Source organism: Pyrgilauda ruficollis, unplaced genomic scaffold (genome assembly GCF_017590135.1).
Source record: "Pyrgilauda ruficollis isolate IOZ18807 unplaced genomic scaffold, ASM1759013v1 scaffold10, whole genome shotgun sequence".
Taxonomy (NCBI): domain Eukaryota; kingdom Metazoa; phylum Chordata; class Aves; order Passeriformes; family Passeridae; genus Pyrgilauda; species Pyrgilauda ruficollis.
Window position 1 is genome coordinate 7261515 of NW_024508101.1, and position 27916 is coordinate 7289430.

The following is a 27916-nucleotide window of genomic DNA, read 5'->3' on the forward strand; positions in this document are numbered from 1 at the left end:
TCACCCCCCAATGCAATGGGTCCCACAGAACAGGATTGATTGCCCGTGGGGACTGAGGCACACAGAGCTGTAGGGGTACTGCTCCCTTGGACCAAATATCGCAGTTTCACAGGAATAACCTGAAAGATTCTCATGGTAACAGCCCTCATTTCACCTGTGCCCCAAACGTTGCTATCCTGACTTCTCAGTTCATTGCTCATTAATTTGTCCAGTCTCTAACCACTGCAAACTGACTTGCGGCCATACACCTTGGGAGCACCCCTGGGCTGACCCTTTGAGGTCGTAATTACTGCCTTGCACGGAGGCAGACCCAAATCCAGCACGGTGGGGCCAGGGCCGGCAGCAGCGCAGCCCAGCCCTTCTCCCAGCCCAGCCCTGGGCCCCTCCAGCGCACCCTTGCACAAAGCACCAAAGCCGCAGAAAAAGCTGTTCCCCCACCCTGGCTCACAAAGATAGCCCCAACCAAATTGCCTGGGCCGGTGGCTCACCCGGCAGTCCATCACCTTCTATTAAAAAATAATAGGGAAGAGAACTGGGGAAAAAAAGTATTTCGAAAAATACCTATAAAAAGCAAAGCAGCGTGGAAATCAAAGCCACCATTTCGGGGAGATTGAAGCATAATGCTAATAACTTTCGGCAGCTTCCACTGCGGAGTTTAAGCAGCTGCCAAGTTAAATAACTAGGAGGATCCTAAGTTATCTTCCAGTGGACCAGAAATGCCCAGTGCCGAGTGCCCGGGCGGAGGCGGCCCGACGGACGCGGGGAGCCGGGCCGAGCCCGCGGGGCCCTGCGCTCCCGCCCAACCGGGACCCACCCGGGACGCGTTCCCGGGAGCCCCTCACCCAGCGGGTCTGGCTGTCGAGGAGCGAAAGGGGAACCCCCGCCGGTTTTCGATGTCAGCGGCCGGGGAGGGTTTGGGGCTGGGGTTGCCGGGCGCGTACGGGACCCCCGAGGGGAGCGGGCGCTGGAGAAGCCCCGGGTGACCCGGCGTGTCCCGCACGGGGCCGGCCTGGCCCGCCCGGGCACCGCACTCGTTTTTCTGGGGAGGCAGCGGGGTAAAAATAACAGTAGAAGCGATCGCGTCCGCAATGGGAACGTCTTTGCGGTGTGCGCCTTCTTGGGGAAAAATCCGCAAACCATTTCTCCCTCCAAATGTCGGGGGTGAAGGATTAAAACCCCACGGGAGGGCTGCCTCCACGGGAGAGGCGGAACGCGGGGCCGAGCCCGGAGCCCGACGTGCAGACGCTGCTGCCTCCCAAAGCCGGGCTGGGCCGCTCGGCCCCCCCAGAGCCTCCCCTCCCGCCTGGCACTCCGGGAGCACAGGGGCTCGGGCTCGGTGCTGGGCAGGCGGCGGGGCTGGGGCAGCTGTCTCAAAGTCAGTCAGTTGTAATGTGCTCGCCGGAACAGCAGAAGTCGAATCGATAGAGACGGCCTCCAGCTGTGCCTAAACCTGCGATTTCAATTAAAATACTGAGCTCTGATGCCCGGGTCTTAGCTGGGATCTCAACGCCCTGATGCGTAAGGCGTGCGGCACCCGGCTTCGAGCTGGCCGGGAGGTAGCGGCGCGGCCCGAGCCGGTACCCGGCCTTGGGATGCACGGGAGCTTCTCCGGGCTGCAGGGAGGAGCAGCCCCGGGCTCCGCGAGGGCCCCCCTGCCTCTCCTCGCCCCCAGGAGCCCCGAGGCCTGCGGGACCCGCTGCCCCGAGCAGGGCGGTGGGTGCGCAGCAGCGAGCCGCCAGCTGTCCCCTTGGCCAGGGAAGGAGGGAAAGAGGGAGAGACCCGGCTGAGCAAACACCCCGGCAAAGACGAGAGCGGCTCGGGGAAGCTGGCAGCGAGCTCCCGGTCCCGGCTCCGCAGCCCTTCTTTTATCCTGCCCGAAATCATCTCGTTTACAGAAAATATTTGTTTGCACTATTAGTTGGTACTGGAGTTAATTACTCAACGTGTGAGCGGGGAGTAATATGGATAAAAGCAGCCCCAGTGTTTATTGTGTGGGTGAGCTGTTTGAGCGGTGCTTGAATAAACTGCAATTAGGGTTAGATAGAGATTAATTAACATGTGAGTGGCAAGGTGTAAAATAGTTCCCAACCCTCCACTCAGTATAATCTGCAGGCGAGGAAAAGAAGTTTGTGGAGGCTAATTAAATACTTCGCTAAAGCCGGCGAGCCCCGGGAGTGAGCGGAGCCCAGCCCAGCGCAGCCGCCGCCTGCCCGCTCCCGCTGCCCGGAGGAGGTGCGGGCTGGGCGGGCACGGCGGCTCAAGCGCAGCGTGCCTCCCCGGGGCTCAGCCGGGCTCTCCCGCAGCCCAGATACCGGGCACGGCTTCTGCGCTTCTCCGCGGTCCCGTCCCAGCCTCTCCGGCAGAAGCGGGACGGTTCCGTCGCTCCCTTGCACGCTGACCCGACAGATCGGGGCGGGCAGGGCTGGGCGGACGCCAGCACCTGATGGATGCTCCAGGCGGGGTGTCCTCCCGGGGCTGGGCGCTCCCCTCCGCCCGCAGGCAGCCCGGGACGGCCGCCGCTTTTAAAGTTTGTTTCTGGAGCGTGTTGTGGTTCGCAGGTGAAAAAGCCTGTCTGTAAACAGCCGCCGGCGAGCTGTCCCGGCGGGGAGAGGAGGCGCGGCTTTGTCAGCGCCGCACAAAACCCCCGAATTCCTCTAAACTTTCTTAGACGCGCGAGGGAGGGGGGGAAAATATATATATAGGGGCCTTTTCATTGCTTGCTTTACCTCTGGCCAGGCTCAATCTAAACCCTTCGCTCCCCCCCCTCTCCCCCGGATAATCCTCCCCTTTATTTTAGAAACACACAAAACCAGGTTCCACGCAGCGCTATAGTGGCTACAAGTGAAAGAGAATTGAGCGCCCTGAATCGCCGGGGGAAAATTGGTTCGGTTGAATAGCCCCGGCAAGGGACGGGGCGGCTAATCAGAGCCCGGGGGGTGCTGCCCTGCAGCCGGGCCCCCCCAAACAGGTGTACGCGGGACTCTCTCAATTACCGCGTCCTCGCATCTGAGGTTTCTGCAAATCCTCCCCTCCCGCATCACGGTGTTTTAATTAGAGAGAGGAAGGAAAGAAACCCCGGCATCCAGGCGCTATAATGTAGCGTCGCCTATTTGGGGGGGGAGCGGGGGGGAAAGGGGGAAGAAGAAAGTGCTGGGGGGAGGCAGGACAAGGGCTACAAGGGCAAGGGAGAGTCGCCGGGTGCCCCCCGGGGCAGCGGACACCTTTGGGGGTGGCAACTTGCAGAACTTCTCTTCGCTGAGCACGGGTCTTTTTTGTTATTATTATTTTTAATTTTTTTTTTTTTTTCAGCAGCGAATTCGAGTCCTGGACACGACTCCCTCCGCATTTATTTAAGGCTAATCACCAGTTACCCTGAGAGGGGAGAGGGCTGGAATTAAACTTAGTTTAATTAACATTAATACACTGTCCTAATTAATGGGTTGGCTATTAATTTATACATGCTGGAGAGGCTCGCAGATAAGTGACAATTTATTAATTATCTTCCAGCTCGGTTGCAACGGAGCTGATTGCAGATGGGTTGCCAAAATAACTCGAGCATGGTTGCGTGGTAGTTGCTTTAGAGAAAAAAAAAATCATTCTCCCCCTTCTTAAAAAAAAAAAAAAAAAAAAAAAAAAAAAAAAAAAGGAAGAAGAAGAAGAAAAAAAAATCCTCACGCTCATTCGGAGTGGCTCTTCTAACCCCAGCAAGAACTGGAGCACTCTTTTCCACCCAACTTGTGAATCGCACTTGCCTTCTAATTTGCCACATGCAAAACGATTCCTCTGCTTTGCAAGTTGCTTTTTAAGAAGGGAGAGAGAGAGGAAAAACCCAGCTCGCACACGAGCGATTTGTGCGTCTTAAACTGGAAGGAAATTGTGCGTGGAGAGGGGGGGCTCGTCTTCCTCTCTCTGCCCCAACCCACCGCGCTCCAGCCCGGCGCCTCGGCTTGGGGAAGATCCATGGTGGCATCCCCATGTCATTCTGCTCAAAGTGACTTCATATGATGTCAGCTTTAAATGTTCGAGACCGTGATCTGACGCTCAGGAAGATGTTTGCTATCAAAATGTGACTGTGGCCACGCTGCGCTGCTTGGATGAGTCTCGCCGGAGCTGGGCAAAGGTAAGTGGTCCCAAGGCGAGCCCCGCCGCCCCTCGCCGTGCCCCCCGCCCCTGCTCCCGCATTTCCCGGACCGTGGCCATCGGTGGGGCTCGGCTGGGTGGCATTGGGCTGGGGAAGGTTTTTCTTTTTCTTTTCTTTCCTTTTTTTTTTTTTTTTTTTTTTTTTTTTTTTTTTTTAATACTAACAAGGTCTAGCTTGCATGTTACTTTAGCGTGTTCCGCTTAATGAGCAGTAATCTGGTACCCTACGTGCCATTGTTCTTGAATATGTTGGGGGTGCCGGTGGGGGGTGGGGTGGGGGGAGAACAAGGTGCTTATTAAATTGATTTGTCTCCTGGCTTTTCTGGAATGCAGAGCCGAGCGCGGGAGCGAGTCGCTGCTCACACCAAGTTCCCGCACGGCGGAGCGACATGGCGAGCCCGGGGTCGCTGGAGACGGTCATGCCTTCCTCCTGCCCCCGGCACGACGGCAGAGCCGCCACCGCTAACCCCTCCAAGACCCTGGCCTTCTCCATCGAGCGGATCATGGCAAAGACGTCGGAGCCCAAGCCGGCCTTCGAGGAGCGGCACGGCGGGCCGGGGCCGGAGCCAGGCAAGAAGCCGCTGAGCCTGTGCTCGCCCCTGCCCTGCGTGATCCCCATCCCGCCTCTGGGCTACGAGCTGCCCTCCAAGACTCTCAACTACTCGGAGCTGTGGAAGAGCAGCCTGCGGGGCGGTGCGGGGCTCTGCAAAGCCAACTGCGGCGTCTGCTGCAAGGCAGAGCTCGCCCTGGGCCAGCCCAGCGGCCGGCTCATCAAGCCGCAGGTCATCCACCAGGCAGGGGCCGTTCCGGCTGCCCCCCGCTCCCTCTACTACTTCAACTACCTGGACGCCGCGTACCACCCGGCCGACCTCCTGCACGGACAGCTCTTCCCGGCCGGCCTGCTGGGCGCCCCGTCGCCGGGGGGGCTCTCGGCCCACCAGAAGCTTTTCCTGCTGGAGAACGCCAAGCTGGCGGGGCTGGCGGCCGAGAAGCTGCCGCCGCCGCCTCCCTTCGCCCACAAGGAGCGGCTGCCGGGACACCTGGACCAGGTGATGAAGGAGGCGGCGGCGGCGGAGCGCGGCGGCCCCCCCAAGGGCCACGCCAAGATGGGGGGCGGCGGCGGCGGGGCGGCAGAGGGCAAGCCCAAAAACTTTACCTGCGAGGTCTGCGGCAAGGTAAGGGGGGCGCCGGCATCGGGTGGGGGAACCGGGGGCGGCGGCGGCGGGGCCGTGCCTGACCTCGCCTTCCCGGCGCTTCCCCGCAGGTGTTCAACGCGCACTACAACCTCACCCGCCACATGCCGGTGCACACGGGGGCCCGGCCTTTCGTCTGCAAGGTCTGCGGGAAAGGCTTCCGCCAGGCCAGCACCCTGTGCCGGCACAAAATCATCCACACCCAGGTAGGTGGGGGGCGGCCGGGTTGCGGGAGGCGGCGGCCGCCCCTGCTCTCCGCGCAGCCCCCACTGACGGGCCTCTCGCACCCCGGTGCAGGAGAAACCCCACAAGTGCAACCAGTGCGGAAAGGCGTTCAACAGGAGCTCCACGCTCAACACCCACATCCGCATCCACGCCGGCTACAAGCCCTTCGTCTGCGAGTTCTGCGGCAAGGGCTTCCACCAGAAAGGTGAGCTGAGCCGGGGCGCGTCGGGGCCCTCGCCCATCATTAGCGGGGATTAAACGCGGCGAGCCCTGCCCGGCTGGGGAAAGCGAGGGGCGCAGGCAGATCCGCCGCCGCTCCCAATTACTTTCCCTCTAAACTGGGCCGCATCGCCGGGCAGTGCTGACGGTTCCCCCTAAATGCTTTTTAAATGAAAGGTGCCGGGCCTTGGTCCTAATCCAGAGCCCTCCGTTTGCCGCGGGTCACCGGGCTGACCCTGCCTCTCATTTGTGCCGTGCCAGTTGCGCGCTGCTCCGCGCTGACGAGGACCGAGTTTGACAAGTGGGACGGGGGTGCGGGTGGAGACACTTCCTAATGCCCCCCTTACCTGTGCTCCGTGCGGTCCGGCACCCTCGGGTAACTCCCTTTTCCGTATTTTTCCTCTTTCGCAGGCAACTACAAGAACCACAAGCTGACCCACAGCGGAGAGAAGCAGTACAAGTGCACCATTTGCAACAAAGCCTTCCACCAGATCTATAACTTGACTTTCCACATGCACACCCACAATGACAAGAAGCCCTTTACGTGTGTCACTTGCGGGAAAGGATTTTGCAGAAACTTTGATTTAAAGAAGCACGTCCGAAAGTTGCACGACAGCGTCTCCAGCGCTCCTCCGCCGCGGGACCCTGGGCGCAGCGGGCAGAGCTAAGGGCCCGGCGCGCCGCCACACTCGGACCTGCTCAACCAGGCCAGCACTATTTATCCAAACCAGCCTTCGCTTCTCTGTCCTTTTCCCAGCGAGCTCAGCCGCCGGTAGCAAGCGACCCCGAGCCGCAGTTGTATATAAGAGGAATCTTATTTAATGGCGCGTTGCGCCGCCGGAGCGGGCCAGGACGGGCCGGGCTGGCCGCCCCCCGCCCGGCGCCAGGACAGCGCTCTTTATACGTGTCTGTAAATCTCCATTTTAAATGTACGCTCGAATAAGTGAGGAATATATCTATATCTATATCTATCACGGGACAATAAACCGGCCCTTCGCAGGTGTCTCATTTCCCAGCTGGGCCCCGGCCCGAGCGGGGAGCGGGCTGCACGGCGCTGTCCCCCCGTGCGAGCGCGGCTTGCGGGAGCCGGGCCCTGCCGCTCCAGGGCCCGCCGAGCGCCGCGAGCATCACAGGAGCAAAAGGAGGGCGGGAGGGAGCCGGGCGGCTTCAGAGGGCTGCTGCCGCCCCCCGGAAAGGGGTCAGAGCCCTTGCAGGACCCCCGGCGGGGCTGCGCGGCCCCGACCGGCAGCGCGAAGGGCGGCTCGGAGTTTCCCAGCGCCGCTTTTCGGGGTCGGTTCATTACGGCGTGTTTAAACCGCTCCTGAATGACTATCTTTCCTTGCATGCAGATAAAATGATCTCACGCTTGCTTTCCGAGTAATGACCCAAATTAAGAGAGAAAACACAGACCCTTCAAACCGCATTACATTAATCTAATCACTCCCAGCAGGCCTCAGAAACTCTTTGTGATCAGAATATGGATAATCAAGCACTTGGATTACACTAAATATTCCCTTCTCATCTCCCCCCCTCCCTCACTTTTAATACGCAAGTGTCTATTCCGGCCACGTCGTTAGGAACAATATTATTCTAGCGGAGAAAGGAGATTGAGGAGGCCGGGCGTGTGCGTGCTGCTCGGGCCGGGCTTGCCAATGAAGAGGGGAACGAGAGAGGCACCGAAATGCCTGGGGACGGCGTAATGGGGAGCTCACCTTTCTCCGCTTAATTGAGTGGTTAAATAGAGGGAGGCGAGGACGAGCACAGCTCGCCGCCGAGCGCAGGAACGGGAGTCAACCCCTCGCTCCGGGTTTCTGGATTCATTATTAGGCTGCGATGTTCTCCAAGGAGCTGGCTGGGGGCTGGGGCCGGGGCTCCGGTCCCCGCGCTCCCGCTGGAGAGACGGGGCGATTTTAGTTACTCGGGGTTTGCATTTTCTAGAGTCTGAAATAGCGTTTTGACGGTTTGAGGAGCGAAAAACAATGTCCAGTGATCCTGGCAGCGGGGAAAGACCACAACTAAATTTGTTCAAAAAAAAAAAAAAAATTGGGAGAGTTTTAGGTTAAAAGGAAAATTTTAAAAAGGAAAAAAAAATGCAAACCCCGTCACCGCTAAATCACCGCTCCGAAAACCCTGTCAGGGGAAAACGGTCCCGCAAGGGAAGGGGCTGCGGCTGAACCCCCGGCAGGCGGGAGCCGAGCCTGGCTCTCCCGCCGCCGCGACAGACGGGGCGGGACAACCCACGGGCCGGGGACAGCGGGAGGGACCCCTCTCTCCCTGAGGACACTGTGCCGGGGGCGGACATGGCAGGACGAGGTCCCGGAGGACGAGAGCGGGGCGTGCGCATCCGAGGGGTGCCTACGGAGCCGGTCCCGCTGCCAGGTCCGGGGGAAGCGCCGCTCTCTCCGCACCTCGGGCGCCGGGAAGAGGTCTGGGCTGCCAGCCGGGAGCCGAAAGCGGGAGCCAGGCGCGGCTGCGGGCCTCACAGACAGCGCGCAGGCTGCTTCCTCAGCTCTCCTGATGGGCGAGAGCAGTGCGAAACCCACTCCCGGGAAGGGAATTAAGGAAGTGCGTTCTTACCGCATTTTTATAAAAAGCGGCGTTGTTTACAGAGCCGTCTGGGGGGAGGGCGGCATCCCCGTCACGGCTGAGGGCATTTTGGGGGCACCCTGAAGTGCCGTGTCAGCCGCCGCTGGTGGGCTTGGTCACCTGGCCCCTCCTGGGGGCGGTGGGCAGCCCTCCCCGGACCGGCTGTCGCTCCGGCTTCCCCCCGATCTCGGACGCACCGGGAAGGGGCCGCGCTCGCCACCGGCCGGCCCCGGACCCCCCCGGCTCTCGCCCGGATCCCGGCACACACAAGCCGCAGATCGCGGGGGAGGGGCGGCTCTGTCAGACACACACACGCCAGAGACTCCAATTATCTTCTCCCTCACAAGATGTTTCTGCTGTCCACGACTGCTCACACTTCGGCACTCTTGCCAGCAAGCCTCAATAACACAAAACCCGCACAAAAACCCCTTTCCCGGCGCCGCAGCCGCGCACACAACAGATTGAGCGGTGCCGGTGCCTCGGGGGGAGGGTTAGAGGTGCCTCTGCGCAGAGAGCGACGTGCCAGCGCCTCCGTGCTTCCCCCTCGGCCCGCCCGGCCCGGCCCGGCGCTTCCCCGGGACCGGGCGGCTCCCAGGTGCGTCCCGGCACCGCGCCGGGCACCGGGAAGCGACCAACCTACAGGCAGCTGCGTTGCCCTTTTCCCTGCACTCCGCTCTCCAAACGTCTGAGCAACCAGTTTGCTGCTAGAAACATGTTAATTGCCAACGGAGCTCATTAAGGCATGCACATGCAAAACACAGCGAGGGAGATTAAATGGACAAAAGCGCAATAATGAACTGTCAAAAATCGGACCCATCTACACGACCAGGAGCACTCAAGAATGAGGCATTTAGAGGCAACAAAGGATTGTCTGGGACAGGAAGAAAGGACGACCTAGACTTTTGTTTAGTCAACACAATTGATTACAAATGAGAGATTAACAGGATAGCTTCAGAGTTTTTTTGAAGGAGGCAGAAGAGAAAAGTCCAATTAAGTGCACCGAATGTTAACTACATTGATTTCCACGGCCAGCGCTGGAGAAATTCTCATTAAACCATCCCTGGCGATCCCTTTTGGAAAGTAATTTGTCTCCCTGATGGAGCAGAGAAAGGGAGCCATGTAAAGAGAAAGAAGCGCTAGTTCTTGGCACAATGAGCTTAGGAGACACACTGGAAAGAGCCAAAGGGGGAGTTAATGAGCATCTGACAAGCCGCTTGGACCCGGGCCTGGAGAGCAGCGATGAAAAGATGGAATTGGCCAACAACTATTCTTTATATCAAACATAAAAAGGCCAATCTGAAACAGCGCTGCTCAAAGCTGGTGGGGAAGAAAAGAAAGGCCCCCAGTGAGGGGTGGAGTGGAGGGCTCAACTGCCCCATTGGGACGGGGGAAGAAATGCACTGGCATGTCCCTCTCGGAGCGAGCGGAGCTGCCGGCGCTCGGCACTACCCCCGGGCGGGCACGGCAGAGGAGGCCCGGCAGCCCCGGCCCGGAGGCGCTTGCACAGACCCGAATCGCCCCAGAGCAGCAGAGCTGGGTACAGTTTTAAGAAGTTATCCCGCGGAGGGAGATCACCGGCCGGCCCGGCTCTCCCCGAAAGCCGCCTTCCCCCTGCCCGGGGCTGCATCAGCCCGACCGCTCCCGCTGCGGCCCCCCCGGGACCGGGCACCGCGGAGCGCAGCGCAAGGCAACGCGCGTCGTGTAGACACGGCTCGCTCGGAGGCTCTTAAATCAGATTAGAGCTCGTTAATAACAATTTTGGCTTAAGTCTGTATTGACTTAGGTTTAGGAATGGCTTAGCACTTTCGCTTAAGTCAACACCAGGGCTAAATTGACGCATGCCTTTCCCAAACCGCCGTGTCCCCCAGGACGCCCAGGTGCCCGTAGGACTTGTCCTTCTGCCGCTTTAAGCCGTTTTACGGAAGTATTTGTATGATTTTTAAGTACGCCTGCTGGGCCTCGACTGTGCCAGCCCACCCCTGCGTGTCATCCACGAGGGTCCCCACCAGGGACGGGTTTCATGGGCCTCACCCTCCTAGGGTCGCGATCAGGGCACTTCTGTTCTTTTAGGCTACTGCTAGCAGCCCTTGTGCTCCTTCCCCAGCCCTCATGGTATGGCTCCTGCCCACTCCCCCAACACCTCCTCATGCCTCTCTCCTCAGGTCCCCTCCAACCCCTTCAAATTGATACCCTGGGTATCCCCAGACAGCCGGGGCTGCATTGCCACCCACAGCCGAGTTCTGTGGAGAGCCTAAGGCTCCAGGGGCAGCTGCCCGGCACACGAAGGAAAAGACGGGTCCCAGCAGAGGGATTCCCTCCAGCCGGGAGCGACAGCGGCCACAGCGAGGGCGACAAAGCTCCCTGCTCGGCTACTTTAGACCCATTGAGAATCACAGATGGGATGGCAAGGGACAGGTAGACCCTGGGGCTGTGCAGGCAGAGGAGGCCACCAGCAGGGAAAGGCACCCACCCCTTGGACTGCCACCCTGGAGCGGTTACCGCGGTCACCCCATGGCCTTCCTCTCCTGAGGATTCCTGCACTCAGACCTCACACCACGGCCAGCTTTGCCCTAACCAGTCACCCTCCCACCTCCCCCCTTGCTGTCATCCTCCTCACCTTGTCAGCAGCCCTCTCACAGGTACGGTGCTGTGCTGACCAACACCGTCACCTCGGGACCTTAGAGAAGACACGTAAGAGGGAAAGGGAAGGGGAAATTCCCTTACCAGCTAGTTTCTACCACACATCCTGATTCTCCAGCTGAGGCTGTCCCAGCTTTTAACCCCACTCCTAGCTTATTCTTAATGCTAACCCTGCCTAGCTCAAAGCCGTAGCCTCATGTTATTTGTATTTATCTCACTGATTTACTGCAATTGATGAATTGATTGAATTACGGGCAACACGTGCCCTCAATTAAATATTAAAAAAAAAAAAAAGTAAAAGGAAAAGAGTACATTTAGACTTCTGTGCTCTCTGTTTCACGGGCTGCTTCTCCTCATAAGGTGTTGAAGCTGCAGCTGGGCCATGTGGCTCAGCCCTCAGGGAGCCTCGGATGTGCTCCCCAGGGAGCACAAGCAGCCGTTCAGTGCAGGTGCTTCAAGTCACCAGTGATCTTAAACTCTGCTTTAAAGTGACTCCGGTAAGAGCGTGTTTAGTTACCCAAGCATATTTTTGTCCCAAATGGGGACAAAATGCTGTCAGACACAGACCACAGAAAAGGTCCGCTCCCAGAATTCTGGGTATATAAGCCCGAAACAACACAAAACTTGACTTCTACAAATATTTGCATCTTTGCCGTCTTCTGCGTTGGCAGAAGCAGCAGGCTGATGACAAACTTTAAAAGAGATCGGATCCGGGCGCAGAAGTACATCCGGGCGATGGGACAAGGAGTGGGCACCTCGCTGGACCCACTTCTCCTCTCCCGGCTCCTCGCCGAGCCTCTCGAAGCATCCCCGGCCCCTCCCGGGCCACCCCAGCCCGCAGGCAATGCGCACAAACAGCAGCCGTGGGGGGACAGTGGTAGCCCCCGTCCCAGCCCGCGGGGCCGGGAGCCCAAACAAAACGGGAATGGCGCTTTGAACCACTTGGGAGACCAGGTATTTTCCCACATCAGCGCCACTGCAATGGACACGATTGTCCTGTGAAGGGCTCAGGCGTTTAAAGCGCAGAGAGCACCTGAGACCTCCTGCAGCCCCGTTCCCGAGGTCCCGCTGTCTGATACTCCTTCTACTGTCTTCTCACTGCTGCCAGTTGCCAAGATATTTCACATAAATAGAAGCTTTCTGATTTATTATCAGCCTCTCCCTTCTGATTCATTATGTTAATGAATTGAGATATTACCAACACTGGATAATCGTATCTATCAATGAACCCAGCAAAAGAAAGCTAATTATAGAGGAAAAAGCCAAGTGTACCCGGAAACTTAATACAAAGAAACGTCCGAGGAATAGAGCAAAGCGGCTGCAGTAGTTTAAGCACCCTCTAAACACAGATTCCAGTTGTCTGGGGACCGCGACACTTTGGGTCACATAGACAACCCTTTTTCCTAGGGATTTACGAATACGTTTTTTACCCTTAACATTATTATTACGAGCGTTTCCAAGGAATCCAACCCGCTGCCCAGAGCTTTCCTGGGAATCTCGGCGCCGTTGAGTGAGGAAGGACACACACACACACACACACACACACACACACACAAAATGCGCTGCCCGCTGCCTCTCCCAGCGCACCGCTCCCGCCGACGCGCAGTCCCCGCGCCCCGCTCAGACCGCCCGGCACCCGCCTGTCCTCCCCCGCGCCACAGCGAGCTCCTTTCCCACCGGGGAAACACCGACAAACGGGGTTTGGTTTGTTTGGGGCTTTTTTTTTCGTCCCCTCCTTTCTCCCTTTCCCGCAGTCGCTTGGCTTGGCGTGTCCCCGGCTCGAAGCAGCGCTGCCCCTCGGGCAGAGCCCGCGGCGGTGGGCGCGGAGCGCAGCGCGGCCGCGGAGCGCAGCGCGCAGGTTCGGCAGCGCTGAACAAAGCTGCCGGCATGTGCTTCACTTTGAGCGCATTATCCTCCGGAAGCTTTTATTGAGCAACAGTCAGAGCTCCGTGAATGAAGCTATTGGAACACATACGAACTAAATGGGTAAAGAAAGGCAAGTCTGGTTACCAAAATTACGTTTCTCATTTCCCATTCACCGCAGTGAGGCAGGTACTTATTTACTGCGGCTTCAAGCTACGGTAATTAGTAAAGGAGACTGTAATTTACCTAAAGGAAGGCAATTTTTCCCTTTTATTAATTTACAATAGATTTGTAAAATAATCTTACAGCAGCTGGTTCTGCTTGAATCTGTTTCAAAAGTGTGATGTAAATACTGTCTCACACTATTTTGTTGCTTATTAGGGTTTTCTGGTAGGTGATACGACTGAGAGTGAGGGGAAAGAACACCACACATTTATTTTTAAGATTATCATCACAGCGATAAAACTTACGGGAAGAAGTGAGCATACTTTCTATCCGTATGCGTTAAAAACACACGTATTCAAAGTAAGCCAAATGTAAAAGCTACAACTGGAAGGCTACAAACACAGCGGGTACAGCTTAGCGCATTTTCAAGAGCTGTTTTAACTGTGTTTAAAAGGAGTAGCAAATTCCCAAATTAAATCACCCTATTTATAGCAAAGACAAAGAGTTTCACACAGCAGGAGGATGTACTAAAGAACCATTTTCCCCCACCTGTTTCCTTAGCAAGGGTTTAAGTATCTATATCTACATCTTCCTAGTAATCGCATATCTGAAGTAATTTAGTTTATACTTTATGAAACAATAGGAAGAGTGAAAAGAATCGATCTGGGATTCATTACGTTTGGATTTTTCATCAGTAAACTTTTGAGATTTTAATCTTCACTCAGCAGATTAATATTTCATATCAGAGTCAGAGGAAAATAAACACCATACCTAAGCAAAGTATTTATCACTGGCCTGCTCACTGTTCACACTTGGCTGCAGCAGGCACCAACTTACATCCAACTCATCCACGGAATGGAACACTGATCAAAGCTTTATTTCAACTATAACACAGTATATCCATGGATTATAATCCTTGAGCAAACAGAATATCACAGTAATGAAGACCTTAGCATTACAAATATGTTAAAACAGCTTGCATTTGGGGTGATATTTAAGGTCAAGTTGTATCTGAACACAAGTATTAAAATATTATGAAAATTACCATTATGGAGTAAATAATGTTTTCTTTCAGATATAACCTCTAAAAGTACATTCCATTTTAAATTTGGTTTTCTTATTTTTCAGTACCAACAAGCTCAAACTGAGCATCTACATCCCCAACCTGCTCTATGTGAATGAAAAAGACAGAAATGAAGAACTATAAGCTCAGACTAAAAATTAGCTCCCAACTTCTATGAAAAACATGACCCTGAATAAATACAATCAAGAGGATACCATAGTGTCAGATATGCATCTAAACCAACTTACTATTTCAAATACACTCTCAAATTAAATTAATAGGCTTGTGGAAGATTCTGCAGAGTAAGAAATTTCTTGTGTTAGGGAAAAGTAACATGCCTTGCCTTCTGCTCCTGCCCCCACAGCCAGAATAACTGAGAAAGTAAAAAGCTTGGGAATGTGTATGGTAGAGGTGACAAGATGGGTGAACAGGCTGTGCTCCTGGGTTAGTATTGGGGTTACTCAGCGGTGCATCAACCTAGAAAAGTAGGATTAATTATTTCTTCTTGCAAGATACTAAAAGATTGACTTACAAACAGGAAAACCTTTGGGTTTTCTCACTGCTCTTTACTCAGTTGCTGTCCCCTACCTATCAAAAAAGCACAAGAAGCAACAGGCCCCTAGGACCACTGCAGCTTATGTATACATATATTGTAACACAAAGGGGCAAGCAGCAAGTCAAGACCATAGAGTAACAAGTTTGGGGGGGTGGGGTTTTTTTTCCTTTTTTTTCTTTATCTTTTTTTTTTTTTTTTTTTTTTTTGGGGGGGGTGTGGTGAGTTTGGTTTTTTTTGAGAAAAAAAATTTACTCATGATGAGTAGGAAATTACAGAAGATATATGATGTAATGTCTATTTATATATATATATAAATACTTGGGATAAGATAGGATGAAACTACATAGAATCAGTATGTTTGAAGTGACTGCCTTGACTTGGTGAAGAATACCCATTCAAGATCTCATAGGAGACCAATATTAAGTCATATCAGTACAAATCACTTAGGGGGATTCTTAAATTTTTTTTAAAGCACACCAAAATTTAACATTTGCTTTCTGACATCTGTATCTATAAAAAAGGCAAGTATCAAGCTAGCCCATGGCAAATTAAACTCAACAAATCTAAGCAGAACAGGAGATACCATATAATTATGGTCCCTTGCCACTGCATGCCCCAACTCAGACACTTGCTCCTGCCCCTATTACTGTGCTATTTCAGTCACAGGCAATTGCATTTATTTCTTTCAAGCCACAGGCCAACATGAAGGTCCTTGTCTCTGAGAACAATCCCCTACACATATTCCTGCTTTAAATGGTTCTCTCCATTCAGTTTTTCTTTTCCTGGACATGTTCCTACATAGTTTTCCTTGAACTAGTTGTCCTATTGCTTCTACAGTTATGCTGCAGGAAATAAAATTAAATTTCTTCTTTGCAGATAATTTTATTTTACTCTCAGGCATGCTATGTGAGCACCTAACTGCAGCAGGGTAACCACCTTAACCCTGCTTGCAGGTGCCTTTCATGCATGTTGCCAAATTCTCACCCATGGATGTCCACACACCCAGATCTCCTTCGAGGGGAAAGCACCAGGGCAAGGAGAGAGTGAGAACCTGCATTGTGTCCCAGTGGTAAGGCAGAGTCAGAAGAGATAAAGACTCAGATTATTTGCATGTATAAAGTACTTAGGGGCGCAGATTTTTGTTGATTTCCCTTTGGATGCAAAGAACAGGACAAGTCCCATTCTTTGTTAGTAATTAACTGCTCATCCATCCCTTCAATCTGAGTATCATATATAATAGGTTTTCCCTTCTTCTGTGCTCAAATGGTTCCAGTTATTTGCTTTTTAAATGTGAGCTCTACAACTGTAAGATCCATACACATTCCCACTAAATCAGATCGAGAATCACATTGTGAGTTTACAGAAGAAAATATTACCAAGTTGTCTTTGTGACAGAACACTGAGTAGGTATAAAATTGCAATGGTCTCTATGCCAAGTTTTTTTTAAGCTCTCAGCTTGTAAGATGAAAGCCTAATTTGATATTTTTGTAGTTATATAACAGTTCTAATATTTTGTGACATTTTGTATTGTGACACTATAGATGAAATTGTCATCGGACTGACACCCTTTACTGTTTATTCCTTAATTACAACTGTTAACAACACTGCAGAGAAGCGTGCTAATCTGCCATCACATATTATGAAAACAACGTTATTGTTACAAACACCAACACCCACTCAACAGGATAATTCTAAGATGGCAGTTTCTGTAAAAAGTTATCAGTTTAATGGACACTTCAATAGAAAAAGTTTAAAATGAACTCCTAATATTCCTGTGGAAAATATACAACAATTTAATATTGCACCTAAAGTTTTGATTTTATTGTGTCAGTGAGTCCTCATGCTGCATAGGGATATAATGTTTTTTGAATAGTGGAGTCTCTCTCTATGTATGAAGATGCATAGCTCAGATAACTAGTAGACTAGTAATATTTGCAATAATTACATTTTCATATCCTCAGACACTGGCAGAGGTACTTTTTTTTCCCTACGACTTCCAGGTTGTATGTGGAATGATGATGTTGCAAGAGATTAACTTTTAACAGTGTATAGACTCAAATCCAAGCTCTTAACAATAAAAGAAATTAATATTTTATCAGCTTCTTTTGCTTAGGAAAGAAATTTTCTGCAGGCCATGTTACACACAGTGGAAGAAAGGATCTTCCACTGAACTGACACTTCTTTTAGAAGTTCTGTACCAGTGAATTTTTCATACCAGGTTAGCTCAGTACAATTAAACTCACTGATACAGTAGCTCTGTAGGAGGCACCTGGGAAGCTGTTCAATGGCTGAAAATGAAAATATTATATCTTCAACTTCTGTATACACTTTGTTCTTGGAAAGCCACTGCCAGTTACCTTTCAGTTTGCTTCTTTCAAACTTTTCATGCCTCAGAAAAAGTTCTCACTTGTAGATTTTATCAGCAGAAAGAAAATAGAATTAGGAGCAGCCTAGAAGTAGCAAAAAGCCCTAGAGTTTTGTTTGCCCACCCGTTAGACAACAAGTACAATGTAGGCAGAAGGAGGTTGGGAAAAGCTGTCTGGAGTGAGGTGTATGAGTGATGAAAGTGGCAATGACAAAAAAAAAAACCAGGGAAAACAAGATGCAGAAATTCAAGTTTGCTTCTTCTACAACTGCTCTCATGAAGGTTCTTGCACAGGTTCCTGGTGCTAAACCAAGGCTACTCTGATGCAGTCTGCCTCTTCTGCTAACAGTAAATTCTTCCTTTCTGCCTCATCCAGGAGCAGGCATGCAGCACAGATGACTGAAGTGAAGAAGGATAATGAAAGAATCTGTCTTTACTTATCGCACTTATATGTAGAAGCAGAGGATTAAAAATAACATAAAACTCTTCTCACACTGAAAACCCAATTGCCTTGATGGAAATTTATACACCAATGTTTCTCATTCTTGATCCTAAAAGCCCATTTGAGGATTGCTTCTCTAGTACAGAATGAAAATAAGGAATCATACACATTGCAACAATGGAATGAAATGATCCCATATAATTAATTCTCATTTAAATTATTTACATTTCAGTTTAATGGCATGATATTCTGTTGCCCGATCTGGATGATCTTCTCTGCTTAAGTGATAAATTACAAAACAAAATGAAACTAAAATGTTTATTTTTGTGAATCTTCTTCAGGGTAGTTTATGCTCTGCTTTGTAGCTTTCATTTTCTTAAAGCCAATAGGAACTTCTGCTCTTCCTAAAAGAAACTCTTCCCATTTGGGAAGAGATTCTTTTATTGATGCCCAATAGAGAGTCTGAGAAAGATATAAGAAAAAATAAACTTAATTTCAAAATCTGTGTCAGCCAGTTTAAAACAATATAGAAGTGCAATGCATTATTAAATTTTACTTTAAGAGTAAAGCAATTCAGAAAAGAACAATGTACTTAACATATGAAATTTTAAATCTCTTATATGATACAAAATATCAGCTTGGAAATATTTCATTCTGCAGGACAAACTGTGAAGTGACTGAATGTGCCCTCTTGTGGTAAGCAACACATCAGTTTAGACCTTACAGTACCTTTAATAAACTATTTTCCATGATTATATACTTTTCCAAAAGCAGCTTTTATATTTAAGTATGTATGTTACTGGAATTTCATTTTGCAGTGGATAAAAAGTTAGAAATTAAGGCTTCCTCTTTACCAATGTAAATTGATTATTCTAGAAAAGTTTACAGTACTAGACACAACTATAGTTCAAAATATTTGAGTAACATTTTAGACTTGATAATTCACTGATGAAGTAATCATATCCAGTATTTGGAGCACAAATGAAAATAATAATAAAAAGGTGATGTATACTGAGTGAGTGGTCTAGGAGAATCACTGTGGATCATCTAACCCTTCCTCTTGCTTTACACTGTGTCTCTGAGTAATAAATTTAACATATTTATCTGTGTTATTACTCATTCATCATTTCTGTGTTGGTATCCTAAGGATAACTGTTGGTAGGATTTTCAGGAAAATTTTAAGTGCCAGGTATCATTTTTTCCCTACAAAATAACATGATCTAAGAACTGTGCTAAGATAGCACTTTAATCCATCCACATATGTAAGTATTTACTGCCATTGATGTCCATTCAGAAAAACAGAATTTTGCAGTGGAAAACAGTTATGATACATATGTAGTGAGCCTTTTTTCTTTACTTAAGTATATAATGAAGGAGAAGTGCAGAATAAAACTGAAGATCTCCCTGCACAGTATTAGATTCCTGGCTAATCATTTTGATCCTTACATGTAACTCAGATATAACTACGGCTCTTGCAGGTTTACAAAAATATTTTCTTCAACAGATTTACTCAAAGAATCTTTTTTGACAAGCATATGTGCTGTCACACAAAACTACTCCGACTCAGCAAGCTGGGGATCCATTATAGCCATAACTTTCAGAGTATATTAATACAGACACATACATGGCTGAGTGAAATATGCTCAGAAGTGTTTTGGAACAAAGCACGCACAAGAATTTTGTACCATGAAAGAAAGTTTTCTTTTTTCACTATTTATAGCACTCTTCTCTAGAAGCGTAAAAAAAAAAAGCTGAAATAGGATCTTCTCCTTCAAATAGTAACTCTGCTCTCTCCAAAATTTCACCACTGCTGCAGAGTGCAGACATTCTGCAGCCACGAGCAATCGCTCTGCAGCCTCCAATTTGTGCTGACTTCACTCGAGGAGCAGCTTCACACCTGCCATGGACTAAGTGACCCAAACTATTCGAGAGGTGTCTCTAAAGTCACTGAAGAGTCTAAAACTACTTCTCAATGCAGTCAAGACAGGTTTAATGTTTAATATTAGTAGGTTGGCATCTTCCTTAGCATCATTCAAAATGTACAAGTATCCAGGAAAGGATGTACCCTTTTGCCTAAAAATGTCTAAAAATAAGAAAAAAGCCACGGAAGGGGCATACCCAGTGTGCACCCTGTCACAGCCACAGCAGGCTATTTACAAAATGCAATGACAGATGAAAACTTTGAACAGTAACCAGAACAAGAAGTGATGCCTCTCCTTTAAGCAGTAGCCTAAGCATGCCAACACTTGCCCAGCAGGTGTGAAGCTGAGGTATAATACACCTCTCTTCACAGCTGACAGTGCTGAAACCTGGCCCTTGGCCCTGCTCTGACAGAGCCCCAGCACCCAAACCAGCACGGGACACTCTGCCCTGTGCCTCTGGGAACCAAGCCACCACACAGCACAAACACAAACCACTGGGGCAAGAAACAGATGGGAATCTGCTCAAATTTTTATCTTGAAGTAATGTTTTAGGGACTGCAAATTGAGAAGGAAAAAACCAAAACCCCGAGTGTTCCTGCTGCAGTACTCTTCATAAGCTTCCATCTAACTCTAAAATAATTGATGTGAAATTTTCTCTGCTCATGCTGATAAACTGCTGACCCTGAAATGTAAAGATGACAATCTGTGGTAAACTGAGAATGGGATGACCATATAAAACAAACTAAATAGCTCTGACATAGTAAACACAGTAATCTTCTAATACTCACAGTATTGATTTTTTATATTTGACTTCATTTTTAAATAGAAGTTTGTATAGATCTGAAAGCTGCTAAATATTTCCACCAGAATGCTCCAGAATCTAGGGACCTTGTCCTAGAATTTAGGTTCAGCTTGCTACACAGTACACAGGCCTTTGGCTATACCAGTCAATGGATTTTAAAATCAATTATTTTCACTTTAAGAACATGCTTCAGGGAAAAAAAAAAAAAAAAAAGCAAAATATTTGGTAAACAGCAAATGGAAACAAATGAAAAGACAGAGTTCTAGGACTTACTTCTAACTTAACAGTATCAGGATGTGGAAGTAAATACATTCTTTCTTGCAGCCTTTTTTCTGCTGCTTCTATATCCTAAAACACAAGCAAAGTACATTTTAAAAACAAGCACTGGGAAATTTAAAAGAAAAATACACACATAAAGACATTTAAATTAACTAAATAAACCCATTACAGCTAAACAGCATTCAAAAATTAACACTGAAGTTCAAATATTTGTTTAGTCACTCTGAAATCCAACTTGTACTACTTAGACAAACACCCTACAGCTGCTAAATGTGTTTGCTGCACCTTTTTCATACAAGAGTACATTTCACAGCCAAGTCAGACTTTTGCTGTAAACACTGCTATTTTCTCTGGACACCAGGGTAAATTAGTTAAATTCTGTTGTATAAAACTTAAGGAAATTGAGGGGAACAGAACATCTTTCTCTGTGCTGCATAAGACTGAAGTATGTATTCTAGCTACTGTAACTGTAAAGTAACTAGGCAAATTATGTGCAAGATCTTTACTTCTCAAGACAAAGATGACTTGCTAATATGCATGCATAACATGTGCACATAAATGTAGAGCTGCAGCAAGCTGTTCACCAGACAAGCTTGGATGACAATGCACCTCACATAGTTTTCTTACAAAAAAAAAATCAGTATTTGGGTTTCTGCTTGTCCAGTGGATGTGTGCTGGATCCACAGAAGCCCAAATAAATCTTTTAAAAAAGAAACAACCAAAAAAATCAACAGCAACAAACAAATCAAAGCATGCTCCCAAAGTAACCACCCTCCCCCTTTAAAGTTCTGACCTGTTCTTGTGGGCTTAGTTCCATACCCAAACATTGAAGAGATTGAGTGGTGGGCAGATGAAGAGAGACAGAAAGGGACGTGGGAGTGGGGTGTGAAGAAGCCAAAGCTGAACAGAGTGGAGGGGGAAAGAAAGTATAGCAGATGGCAGAGTTGGGAGCAGAGAGCGGGTGTGAAGAGTACAACAGAAAAACTAAATGAGAGAGGAAATTCCCCAAAGGGACTTCCCAAATATTCACCACCACTGCTGCTGAAAAGAAGAGTGAGATTCTGGAGGAGCATATCCACAAGAGAGACCAAACATGATTACTCGTATTGAATAATAGCCAGTCTGAATACATCAATAAGTAAACAGTGTTCAACTCAAGTTTAGCTCAGTAGAGTATGATTAATAAAAGCAAAAACCCAGCCTTGCTGAAGTTTAACTTAGTGACACACAAAGTCAGATTGTTCAATTTAGTGTTCATCTTAATTCTTTTTACAATATTCTCTTGTTCATAATTACAAACCTAAACCAAGTAAAATTGTTCCTCCCTTTTCTACAGCAAAATCCATACCACTGTACGAAGCTAAAGGATGTCTGAGAAAGAGAAAACTAATTCTCAGATTTATCCAAAGGATGTCTGAGAAAGAGAAAACGAATTCTCAGATTTATCCAAATTCTCAGAAGCAGCAAATGGCTACCCCTTCTCAGGTAGCAAAAGACTAATGGGACAAACATATAGAGGGAATAGGAAAAAGGACACAGGCCATTTGAAATCATGATGTCAAAACAACAGAGGCCAACACAGATTTTTTGAGTGACTTGAGCAAGGAATTTCTCTGTTGCACATACTTAGAACAGACACACACAAACAGCACCAAAGGAGGCTTGTATCAGAATGGCTCAGGCCAAGTCTGGAGAAGTTATCCCCATAACAAACCATACTGAATAAAGGATCATTCAGTAATGTTCACCTCATATTCTTCCACTGGATTTTCCTCCTTTCTGATTCCTTCTTCCTAATTACTGTAGGAATTTTAACAGGGAGGAAGAAGAATATCAATCATTATTTCTTTACAGACTCAGCCAAGTAACTGGAATGTTTATGGTGATGGGAAATGAAAGTCTTTCAGGCAAGAAAGGAGACAGCAGTTGTGCATATATGTTTAGTAGAGAAGGTCACTTTGGCATAGCCTAGATATTGGACGTGTCTTTTCATTGCTCACTCCAGTTTGTGTTGTGCAGTCTATTGTCATTCAGAATACTGATTTAATGACAGACAGTGTAAGAAATTTTTGCTGGAAGGTGTAGTACGCTTTAGAAAATAACTGGAACTACTGAAAGATTAGATGGCACTTCTTGTGTGTCTGTACACAACTGGTAAGCTTTGTAGGAAAAATAAATCCCTGTCATCAATATAAAAATAAATACATCAGCAGTATAAACTTCTTTGGAAAAAAACCAGCTAATCTAATATGTCACTGTACTGAAAAAAAGAGAGCATCTTACAGTGCTTCCCCTAAAACCACAAGGACTGGAACAAAAACAATTCAAGACCCTTCCCCAGAGGTAAAATGGAATGCATGACACATGCATTGCTTTTAGGGGACCAAATTCAGCTGTCACTTATATTGATATCAGTCTGGCACAATCACACTTAAATAATTCTGGAATTGCATGCCCGGGAAGGAAAGCAAATTTGTTCTAAATTACCTTTCCAGTACTAATTACTATATAGCATACTCTTTCTTTTCTATTTCATGCTACAAGCTGTTGCACAGTAATACATATTTCTAAACACAAGAAATATCACTGAGAAACAAATGTCATAAATTAGATTACAAATACTAGTCTAATTTCTGCTTTTATTACGACAACATTATATAAGCACCAAATGATACAGATTTCCCTAATCTGCAGTCTCCCTCTAAAGACATTGAGGAAAATACTCTGATAATTATGCTAAAATGCTGAACAAATGCTTATAATGTCAAAATTTCAATTAAAAAAAACAAGGTTAGTTCCTTGCTTCCTACTGATTAGAATTTAAATTAATTTTAAAATCTTTCCTGTGCATAAATTCCAACTAGCACAGAGAAAGAAAAATGGCTTTTGCTATGATCTATTACTGAAAACAACTGATTTTGCTTACACGCAGAAAACCAGAAATGCAAATAAAAAAATAACACTTCGTCATGTCCATGTATTTTTGAGTAGGCCAAATCAACAACTCTCCACATGGTAACTGTGAAATGTACAGTGCCTGGTATCAGGAACAATATTCTGAAGCTGGCACATTAATCAGTCTTGTTTTCAAGCTTCTCATATATTATGCTGCATAGATTTTTTTTTCCTGTTTTCTTCTGTTATCAAAAAGCATCTGCAGGAGTGCATGCTTGTTAAAACTAGGATAAAATTAATAGATTTAAATTGATTTATGCTATTTTATCCTGCAACAGAATTTGTTTTGATACATATGTTTTTGCTTTTTTTCTGTACAAACATCAACATTTTTGACACTTGAAAGGAACAATTTTGAGGATGTGACAGAAGATAGCAAATATCTGTTTAACTGCAGAAATATTTACACTCTGTATATGTCTGAGCTATTGTTACCATTTACACTACAATATAGCTTTCAGGATGGAGAAATATACTCTGCATTTATTGTGTTTGCCTGTGTATGTCAAATGAGAATGCATTCATAAACACAAATAATTTATAAAGCCCTATATTTACAAAGGAAAAATCTAACCTAAAATGCCTATGGAAAATAGGAGTCATAATGGCTGAAATTACTAAATCAACAGAGCAGGAGTTAGGGAAAAAAATAACCAAACCATCAATTTATCCTCAGCCACTCACTGAAGAACCTACACTTGGTATACCAAATAAAGAGGGGCTTGATTGCCCCTGTCCAGAATGTACCAGTTCACCAGCCCAAGCTGAAAAATCTTCTTTGTCACAGAATAGTTACGAAGGGATTCCTGGCTAACTGTTCTTCTTGTCTTCCCCTCTCTAAATAAACCTCTCTTTGAAATACACACTCTAATGCAACAGAATTATACCCATCCAAAATATGAACGTTTTAAATCTGAACCAGGCTCTGCAAGAAAAAAACCAAAGAAATTCTGGTGACACGAATTAATTTTGTAATTTTCTAGAATAAAACTACTTTTTCAATAAACACAACACATGTATTATGGACCCTTAATAAGTAGGAGCTTAAAGAAAAGGCACAGTAGGTTCAGTTTTCTGCTGCCTCCTGAAAAATTGACACACAGTTTTCAAATGCATCATGTCAGTGGTCAAGTGCATCTCTTCAAACTCAGACGCCTGAGCTAGGGGTTCCAGAGGAGTATTTCAGTCCCTGCCATCAAACTTAGATCTTTTTAATTGCCTAGGAAACAAATCTTACCTGAATATTACAACAGGTATGCAGAACAGCTATGAACATTATTAATGGTGTCACCCCAGTGAAGGGCTGCAAACACCAAACACAGCTTTTACAGACGTGCAAGCAAAATGCTTGAAGTCACTCTACACCTCTTTAGAGAAAAATATTAAACTGAGAACCTCTTCCACAACTTATCACAACCACAGCAGGAGACCAGTTCCTACCCTTGGCCCAAAGCCCTGTAGCCTGGTCAGCCCATTTCCAACCACACCCCCAGCACAGAGGGGCTGTGAGTCCTGACAGACCCCCAAGTTCTCTCAGGCAGACATGTACTAGCATGTGTTACATCACTACATGTGCTTAAAAAAATAAAAATACATAGTAGCAGCTGCCACCACGAGGCTTTTGTAAGAAGGGCACGGGAAACAGGTAGTGATGCCATTGGATAATAAAGACTTGTCATTTAATACTTTTTGGTCAAGTTCCAGAAGAGGGAACCATATAGAAGAGAATTCAAAAGACAACTATAGAGCAAACACTTCTCTCTTTTTTTTTTTTTTTTTTAATTATCTAAGCTACATAACCGTGACATTTTGATACGGTTCCTGGTAGTTGCAGAAACTTACATTTAAAAGTGCTGCATTCCTTTTATGAGCTGCATCAGCTGCTTGAGTTTGCCATGTCTTTTTAGTCTTTTTGTCTCTTAGATAAGTCTCCATCTGCTGTAGCAGCTCTGATCTCTGAGACAGTCTACAAAGGAAAACATTTTGCTAAGTGGGTAGAACATTTTGCTCAGGAGCTGGAAAATAACCTTTTTACCTTACCCAGTTTTCTCAAAACTATGGGGCTAATTAAGCCGGCTGCAGGGTGGGTGTGCTGGGGGAGGGAAAAGGTACAGGCAGGCATCACCTGCTGTGCTTGTACCAAGCTAAAACGTTGCAACCAGCAGTCCTCAAATGCTGAGGTGCTTAGAAGCACTGAATCTCCCCCAAGAAGGAAAGACAAGGTGGGTTGGGGTGACTTGATCAGTACCATATTTGCTCATTGGCATGTACTAGTTGTTACAAGAAAAGCAAATTTTCCTGGATCACTACTGTATTTGCCTCACAATTTCAGTTTACAGGGCAACAAAGAAGCACCTCTATAATTGAGGTATTGAGTGAGAGAATCCAATTACCTCCACCAAATACGAATTTAACAGTGACAGGTTGACAATGGAGATCTTAAACCAGTACCACCATTGGAAGTCAAAAACCTCATCAACCTAAATACCCTAAATGTCAGGCCAGGATGCTGATTCCCATGGTTCCTGAAGGAAGAGTGCCACCTCCTGGAACTCCAGCCCCTTGCTGCAGCACCACTGTGCTGTGCAGAGCTCAGACTCACTGGCACCGAGGGTCGTGGGCAGGGAGGGGGAATATCAGAAGACCCAACACAAACTGCTGCGAGGCAGAGCACAACTACTCACATCTCCTCATGTCTTCTAGCCAGGTGAACCTCCTGAGCCAAACAGGATGACATCTTCAGTTGTTTGCCCCAGTTTTGTACTCTATAAAGAAAAGCCAAGTGAAATTAAAATCTTCTACAGACGTACATTAATGTACACTTTCCAGTATTAAACAATTCTGGTTAAAAAGCTGCACACATTATACATGTCAGCTATCTACACAAAACCTGCCACAAGGCATTGCTACAATTTGCTTTGAATACATTCACACTACTAATGTTCACAATATGTTTTAGGAAAATACTACTGTTTCTAATAATTTATGAAAACCAAATTTGTTTCAGTTTCAGATTCAGCACTGAGTTTTCTCAAGTTTCAGATCTTATAACCACACACACACTAAGTGCTTACATAAATTGTCTACTACTGTTTACATTACTGATTCTGGCTTTTATCACGTTGCACTGAACACAGTTATACTTGTAAACTACTTCTCACAGATACAGGGACCTGTTCATAGGAAACTATGTTTAAATTGTTTAGAACTTAATGGATTTTTTTCTGCGCTATTAAGGAGATCAACTGCCCACTGATGCAAATAAAGACCCTACAGCACTTTTCAGAAGACTGAAAATGTTTTGACTATTTTTTTTCACCTCAGAGGTGAATGCGTTTTCACTTTAAGTAAAATTAAATAACTTGTCACGTGTTGATAATGTCAAAGGGTGGGAAAACTAAAAGAGCTCATCAAGACAACATTAGGTAAGGCCTCCTCACTGTCATGTGCCACACCTAACTCTGAAAGCAGCGGTTTACACGAGGCCTCTGCTGACGCTGGGGTGCATCTTCTAGGGAGGGATGTTTTATCACACTCGAAAACACCTCTGTCCGCCTGGCCTTGCTTCACCTCGTTTAACACGGAGCACATCCATCCAGCGCTCCTTCCTTCAGCCGGGGCACTTCGTGCTCTTTGCGACACACCTTTACCGGCGACAGGAGAAGCCAGAGCACCCCGCCGCCCGTACCTCCTGTCTTTAAGGGCGCCCACAGCTTACAACAGGAGCGACAAACCAGCACCGTCGTGCGTGACAAACCGGCAGCAGCCTGAGCATCCTCCGCCTGCTGCCCTGGGCAGACGCCAAGGCCTGAGGCAGCCCGGGACGAACCTCGGCGGGCAGTCCCCGGATCTCCAGCAGTCCCAGGGAAGCCCCTCGGGCCGAGCACGGCACCTGCACCCCCGGACCCGCGGCCGCTCCGCCTCAGGCCGCGGCCCCAGCGGGGCGGGAGCGCCACGGCCGCAGCGGGGCCGCGCACCGCCTGCGCCCTACCACTGGGAAAGAGGGGGGGAGGATGGATTTACGATCTCTTTGAAAGGTACCATCCCGTGTGATTACGGGAGAATAAGTCAGGAAATAAAAATAAAATACCAAATACACTAGCTAGTTTACCTTTAGCCTCGCCGGCTTCGAAAAGCAAAGCAACCAACCGCAAAGGTCCCCGGGACGTCTTAAAACCCCCCGCCCTCGCTGCCATGGAGACGGCCGGAAAGGTGGAGCCGAGCTGTCGCTTCGGTGGGCGGGATCAGCGGGGGCGGGAACGGGCTCCGCCCCTAGGATTGGAGGAGGGAGAGGGCGCGGGGCCAATCACGGCCCGGAGCGGGAGCGCGGAGAGAGGCGCGAGGGGGGGCGGGTGCCGCGTGCCCGCGCTCCCCTCACGGGGCTGGCGGCCCGGGCCGCAGGAGCTCCTGGCGGGATTTGTGTTTAAAACAAGTGTTCCTCCCTCTGGGCGAGGCACAGCTTTCCGTGTCCGACCCGGGAGAGCGCCCGGCAGTGCCAGCC

At 48.2% G+C, this 27916-nt stretch overlaps 2 protein-coding genes across 7 annotated transcripts; one reads left to right on the forward strand and one right to left on the reverse strand.

Moving 5' to 3' along the window:
* Nucleotides 1-3779: 3779 nt before the first annotated feature.
* FEZF2 (FEZ family zinc finger 2) lies at nt 3780-6763 on the forward strand. The gene is made up of 5 exons (XM_041464333.1): nt 3780-4120; nt 4474-5315; nt 5405-5539; nt 5631-5763; nt 6189-6763. The coding sequence occupies exons 2-5, from the start codon at nt 4530-4532 to the stop codon at nt 6443-6445; spliced, it is 1311 nt and encodes a 436-aa protein (XP_041320267.1). The 5' UTR covers nt 3780-4120; nt 4474-4529; the 3' UTR covers nt 6446-6763.
* Nucleotides 6764-13887: 7124 nt separating this feature from the next.
* Nucleotides 13888-27622, reverse strand: CUNH3orf14 (chromosome unknown C3orf14 homolog). Of its 6 annotated transcripts, none has more exons than XM_041464388.1 (5): nt 27245-27383; nt 26100-26180; nt 25258-25381; nt 20455-20529; nt 13888-17919 (listed from the first exon to the last, which is right to left on the reverse strand). In XM_041464388.1, exons 2-5 carry the CDS (start codon nt 26150-26152, stop codon nt 17776-17778), a joined length of 396 nt encoding a protein of 131 aa, XP_041320322.1. In that variant the 5' UTR covers nt 26153-26180; nt 27245-27383; the 3' UTR covers nt 13888-17775. The 6 variants fall into 6 exon arrangements, with proteins under 6 accessions (XP_041320322.1, XP_041320313.1, XP_041320304.1 ...); XM_041464379.1 differs by having other exon boundaries at nt 27104-27383; XM_041464370.1 differs by having other exon boundaries at nt 27060-27383.
* Between the last annotated feature and the right edge of the window lie 294 nt (nt 27623-27916).

Excerpts from the sequence above, each read along its gene's own strand:
- FEZF2 (XM_041464333.1), top strand. The coding sequence starts at position 4,530 with ATGGCGAGCCCGGGGTCGCTGGAGACGGTCATGCCTTCCTCCTGCCCC. Across the intron at positions 5,540-5,630 it reads ACAAAATCATCCACACCCAG|GAGAAACCCCACAAGTGCAA; the intron begins GTAGGTGGGGGG and ends ACCCCGGTGCAG. Across the intron at positions 5,764-6,188 it reads CAAGGGCTTCCACCAGAAAG|GCAACTACAAGAACCACAAG; the intron begins GTGAGCTGAGCC and ends CCTCTTTCGCAG.
- CUNH3orf14 (XM_041464388.1), bottom strand. The coding sequence starts at position 26,152 with ATGTCATCCTGTTTGGCTCAGGAGGTTCACCTGGCTAGAAGACATGAG. Across the intron at positions 20,530-25,257 it reads GGAATGCAGCACTTTTAAAT|GATATAGAAGCAGCAGAAAA; the intron begins GTAAGTTTCTGC and ends CTTGTGTTTTAG. Across the intron at positions 17,920-20,454 it reads CTGATACTGTTAAGTTAGAA|ACTCTCTATTGGGCATCAAT; the intron begins GTAAGTCCTAGA and ends TATCTTTCTCAG.